Raw genomic sequence first — 6,363 nt, 5'->3', positions numbered from 1 at the left:
ATTCGCGAAACCTGTTGCCGCAAAACTTGGTGCCCCACTGTACAGCACATTATTATTATATACATTATATGGTTTGATTAATGTAGTGAATTTATAACACAGTACAGTACCGCAATGATAGTAAAAACAGTTTAAAAACCATTTATGCTATCCGGACTAATGTCTGATATATCAGAAAAAGTCCGAGTTAGCAGGGGGAAGTCCGGATGTCGCTTTTATTGGAATTTCGCATTTTTCGGGGTGGCTTGGGCCCCAATTAGTCTGTTATAGTGAGGTCTTACAGTATTATACCGGTATATATATATATATCGTATTTAGTGTCACCCTGTCCTAGGGGGGGGAAGGAGGTCTGGATAATGATGATGATGATAGTATATATGTACCAGGTATACTATATATATACAGTATATATATATATATATATATATATATACTGTATATAAAACTTGACATGCTGTGGAAGTAAATTTTTGGGGAGAGGAGTTGAGGAAGGTTAGTTTGAGATGGAAGTATAAAGTTACTAAATATATTAAATAGAAATAGCTTTGGATCATGTTTATTCTTCTTTTGTGTTTGCAGCAATGGAAACTCGTGACCCATGGAACTTCATGTTGTCCTTAGGTGTGGAACATCGAGGCTGGGACCATCCCCTTTTTAAAGATGGCCTGAATGTGTGCTCTCCCCTCAGCAAAGTGCCATGTATTGATGTGGATGAGGAAGATTTCTTGCACTCAAGGTGAGCTGCGATACAGTAAGGTCTCCACAGTATCTTAACACTTTCCCATTCCACCCCTTCTCAACCTCACCACCCACTGCTCTTCCCACCTATCTGTTAGACCCTTTAATGCAGGTTCTCAAGAGCATTTCGGATTTGGGGTATCTTCTGTAGTGCCAAGTTTATTGATTTGTGTGTGTGTGTGTGTGTGTGTGTGTGTGTATGAACTTATGATGGAATCAGACACACCCAGAGGCATCCAAAGAATGGTTGTGCGTTTAAACCTTTGATATATCAAATCCTAGAGTATCCAAAGAATGGGAAAGGGTAAACCAGAACTGTTTGCTATATGACTCACGCTGTTTATTAAGGTTATGAGGGTGACTTTTTACATTATGTTATAGAACATCATTACTATGTCCACATATGCAGGTACCTTTTTATTAGTTAAGTACGATTCTCTGCATTCCAGATAATATGGGATTGTTGCAGTATGTCATTTATTCAGTCATTAATTGCCAGCATAGAGTGAGACAAACTGTAATCATCTTAACCAGAATTTGTGTACAGTAGTCAATTCACTTGGCATGGGGAGGTATAAATCATGACATTTTGATCACTTTGGTATCATACAGGTAAATATATAACTTGAGAATCCTAGCTGATGAGCATTCATTGAAGAACAAGAGACTGTTTAAAATATTACCTTTATGGCAGATAAAGTTACAAGACAAGATTGACTGAGATGCCTTCTAACAGGTGTCAGAATCAGGCTTTATAATGTATAAATAGAAACTGAATGGTAGCAGTTAGGTGCATAGAAAAGTAATACTGAGCTGAGTATGTTAGTATGGTCATATACAGGTCAGCCTGGCTGTATGATCAGGTTACATTCATGGAAAACTAATCGGATAACAATTGATCGTATATCAAATGTAGAGATCATTGGAATCGTATAAGTGAAATTGGCGACCATATGCCAAAAAATGATGCTTTGTAGAGGATCGTAGCAATCGTGTAAGCAAAAATGATGATCGTATATCGAAAAGGGATGCTAAGACAATACCATTGTAAAAGCAAATAATTACATAACTGTTGATCATAAAATGAGGCTTATTTGCACTGATTTGAATGGTGGTTGAAAAGGAATCAGAGTGAAAAACAGCAGATACATAGCTTTTAGGATGAAATAGGAAGGTATTGTGTAGAAATATTTAACTTCTCCCTATGCTGATATGGCTATGTATATTAGTGGCAGAAACCGAGAAGTAGCTTCAGAAGGTACTGGTAGTGATACATTGTAGGTGGGTGGACAGTATGACCAATTTCACCATGAAAATGGGCGATAGTTCTCGTAATTTTGTGCTTCTATGTTCTTGTTTCTTTATCCTACATATTTTTTTTTTCAGTGTGGTGTTGATGGTTTTAATGATGAATTAACCTTCACCACTGACATGCAAGTTAATTCTGTTTATGGTAATTAGTAAGTCAGGAAATCCATTTTATTAGATGCCCATTTAACATTTTTGTATGCTGCTAAGTTGTCTGTAAATTGGGGAAAGATTGAAATTTAAGTAGGCAATCTTTCCCCAATTTACAGACAACTTAGCAGCATACAAAAATGTTAAATGGGCATCTAATAAAATGGATTTCCTGACTTACTAATGTGAGTACGTTTAAGTACTTGGGTAGTGTGATGAGTAAGGATGGAGGTTTGGAGGGTGAAGTGCTTGAAAGGGTACAGCAGGGAAGAAAGGTTGCTGGTTCTTTGAAAGCAGTGATAAGAAACAGGGAAGTGAGCATGGAAGTGAAAAAGTTACTACATGACAGTATTGTGATACCAACTCTAACGTACGGAAGTGAAGCTTGGACGTTGTTGGAAGGACACAAGTCAAGAGTGAGAGCAGTGGAAATGAGTTATTTAAGAGGAGCCTGTGGAGTCACATGGAGAGACAGGCTGACGAATGAGGATATAAAGGAGCGTTGTGGTGTTGATGTGGATGTGATAGGAAGCGTTATGAGGAACATACTGAGGTGGTTTGGCCATGTGGAGAGGATGGAGGGTGAAAGACTGACGAAGAGAGTGTATGTGAGTGAGGTGGAGGGGGAAAGAGGGAGGGGGAGGCCGAGGATGAGATGGAGGGATGGGGTGGAGAGGTATATGAGAGAGGGGGGTGTGAGTTGGGAGCAGGGGAGTGAAATGGCGGGGGACAGGGCGACTTGGAGGCGATTTGTTTGTGGCCACCCCAAACGGGACTGAGGCGTCTGGCAATAGATAGATAGATAGATAGATCTAAATTAGAGCAGTAATTGTGTTTAAAATAGAGTGGTATTTTAGAACATATGCCTTATAAGTACTGCCTGTAAACATAAATGACTTGAGCCTCTCCCACCCACACCAAGGACTGAGCCTATCCAGTGTAGTGTTGTGGGATGCAAAGGGCAGTTCAGCAGTATCATGGAACAGGCCAGCCACCAGCGTGCAGCCCACATTCATGTCTGCTCCACCTGCCGGTACACCCTACCCACACACCACCTTCTGGACCTGCACTTACTCGAGACTCATGATTCTCTCTTCCAGCTTATGGCAGAGAGGAAGCCCATGGTGAGTATTGTTCAGGTAGGGTGACACTTTGGACTAGAGATGTTAACTTTTTTTTTTTTTTTTTTTTTTTTTTTTTTTTTTTTTAAAGGCCAGTTTTATTTATTATTTAGAGATTTCTTGCTGTGCGTGGAATAATGAAGGCAGTATCCAACCCCTCTATTTTGAAAAGTCTTCTGAATGGAGTAAAACTGTTTGGAGATACATTTACACATATGTTTACATGTAGAGACTGTTGACTATGCTGCCATGTGTAAATCTTTTCACCCATTGGCAAGTTTGGAACCATTTCCAAACTCTGTCCCCTAGCCTTGAGGTCTCACAAAGAACCCAACCCATATGTTCCATAGTCAGCCTTTTGGCACTCTTGCCGCCATTTTCATACTTATAATCCTTCTCAACCAGGTCATCCTCCTTCCTTCTCTAACCATGTTCAAGTCATGTCAACCTGTTGGCTTGCTGTATTTCTCCAGCAACACATTGTTCACAATTCTTTCACTCAGTGGAACCCTGCTCATCCATCTTAACATTGTCATTCATATCTGTACATTCCAGTCTGCATCTGTCTTCTTTTCATACAGGCCAGGTCTCACTCCCATACAACACAACACTTCTCATATTTTGTAGAGATCACCCTTGACATGAAAGGAGAGGACCGTTACTGACTTCTGCCTCTTTCCAAATACAATTGTAATAATGTAAAATATATTTGTGGTAGCTATTTTGCAAATTAGAATTGTACTTTTTTTTTTTTTTTTTTTTTTTTTTTTTTCACTGGCCAGTAAGTTGTAAACCAGTGAAGTTTACCTTAATGGATATTAAAGTAAATCTTGATGATGATGTTTTGAAAGCTGTATGTTTGTTTGCAAGGTATGTTTTCCAGTATTGTTCATTCCAACAAGGAGAGTATGTTTTCACCCCAGTTTGTGTGTTTGTGTGTCTGTCAGCAGGATTACTCAAAACTAAGAGAGAGAGTTGGGCCAACTTTGGTGAGTAGATAGCTCATGTCCCGGGGAACAATCGATTAACTTTTGAGACCGATCTGGATTGTATTTCAGATTTTGGATCCGGAAAACACATTTTGTGAAACCCCGATCAGTGATGAGAAACCTTAACCCATTACAAAGAGTGGTTTGGAAATTACGTTGCCATTGTCAGAGAGATGCACTCCACAGAGTGTCCCTCTAGTTATTCATGTAGAGCTCTCATATTGATAATTGTGGTATGATTAAAAATGTTAGTACATAAGATGTATTTGTAATTTTTAAATTTAGAATTGTAATCCCTATTATTTTTGTCCACACAGTATCAGTGCTTCTTGGAATCATGCTCTGAACGCTTTAGTAATCCAGCTGAAAGGAAAAATCATTGCATAAAACAGCATAAATTTCCATCTGATTTCCGTTTTGATACCTCATGGAGAAAGATGGAAAAAAATAAAAGTACTGGTAAGCATGAAGCTAAACAGAAGAAAGAAGATTCACATATGGATTGTGAACCCACTGAGAGTGTCTATGCTAAAACAGGTCCAGATGGTAATGCTGATGAGGAAGGAATGGAATGTGTGACAAGTACAAGGAAGACACCTAAAGTACCAAATTACTTTTCATTTGGCTTTGGTGTTCCTAGAGGGTTTAATAGAGGTGGCAGGGGTCATAGAGGACAAAGTAGGGGTAGCTTTGCCTCCCACCTTCAGAGAAGAGCACCAGGTTATGCTAGAGCAAATAAGGATATCAGTATGAAAGATATGGAGCAAGCCTTAACCAGTGCAGTTGAAAAATAGAGAGCTTGTGCATTCTAGGTCAAGAGTTGTGTGAAGTGGAGTTATAGTCAGGGCTGACTATTGTTAGGTGGAGTTATGGCCAAAAGTTGTGTCACAGGAGTCATAGGGAACAGAGTTAGGTAAATTCCATCGCCAGTGATTCTCCAATACAGTTTTTGACACAGACTGTTTTTTCACCACACACTCACCGACACAACTTTCGACCATGATGACACAATTCTGGTAACTCTTCATAATTAATGTGAATAGAGAATACTCAGGTTTATGTGACTCCTACTCATCCAGATTTCATATCCATGATGTTATACATAAGTTATGATATGGTAAATAGTTACCGGTATGTTTATTTTGTGCATTATGATTATGGTATACAGTACAAATTACAGCATGATCTGCGTAGTAAGTGTTTGTTGTCATAATGTTTTATATTTGTTTTAATTGAACTTCCCACTAAATTCATTAAAATTGTCTGTTAAACCACCATTCCTAAACATAAAGGTGATTTGCTGGTTTCCTCATTTCATAGTACTAATTGTAGGAGAAAAGTTAAGATACTTCGGAGCACATCCATGATTTATAATGAAGACTGACAGTACCATGTATCAAACTTTACAGTACTGTACTGCTTTTACTCTAATTTTGCCTAAAATTGCTGTCCCTCCATCTTAAGTTGTAGTAAGAGATTAATACTAGAATATGATGCAAGTCTTGAGGAAGTGAAATGGAAGGGCTGTAGACCCATAGTATTGTCTTATTATGCTACCAATATATGTGAAATAAATGAAAGTCTGGGTCAAGTCAGTGTAAAAGACCAATAGTCAGTTGATGATCATATACTGTCATGCATATCGGATAGTTGTGATACAGCATTAATTCATTCAGTAATTGATTCCAAGTGGTTAACCACATCTAAAGAAGCACCATAGTAGGCAGCAGCAGAAAGATTAATTTTCATGATCAGTAAATGCAGTAATGTTCCTTTACTCCTCAGGCTACTTTAAACAGTAAGCACAAGCTTTATGTATAAACAGTCCTTTTCATATGCAGGAAAGGGATGTAACTAGTCTAATTTGTAACAGATTTTTCCAGTTATCATCATCATTGGCCATGTGGAGAGGATGGAGAGTGAGAGACTGACGAGGAGAGTGTATGAGAGTGATGTGGAGTGGGAGAGAGGGAGTGGAAGGCCAAGGATGAGATGGAGGGATGGAGTGGAGAGGTATATGAGAGAGGGGTGTGTGAATTGGAAGCAGGGCAGTGAAA

General features: G+C 38.8%; 1 protein-coding gene across 1 annotated transcript; it reads left to right on the top strand.

Annotated features, from left to right (window-relative positions):
* The first annotated feature begins 581 nt into the window (after nucleotides 1–581).
* Nucleotides 582–5,100, top strand: l(2)k10201 (zinc finger protein 511 lethal (2) k10201). Its single transcript, XM_080281089.1, has 3 exons — nucleotides 582–736; nucleotides 3,119–3,320; nucleotides 4,624–5,100. The coding sequence occupies exons 1-3, from the start codon at nucleotides 582–584 to the stop codon at nucleotides 5,098–5,100; spliced, it is 834 nt and encodes a 277-aa protein (XP_080137215.1).
* Nucleotides 5,101–6,363: the final 1,263 nt, after the last annotated feature.

Source organism: Coenobita brevimanus, chromosome 87 (genome assembly GCF_032717465.1).
Source record: "Coenobita brevimanus isolate Jiangsu-jjx chromosome 87, ASM3271746v2, whole genome shotgun sequence".
Classification (NCBI taxonomy): domain Eukaryota; kingdom Metazoa; phylum Arthropoda; class Malacostraca; order Decapoda; family Coenobitidae; genus Coenobita; species Coenobita brevimanus.
This window is presented reverse-complemented; position numbering and strand designations above follow the sequence as displayed.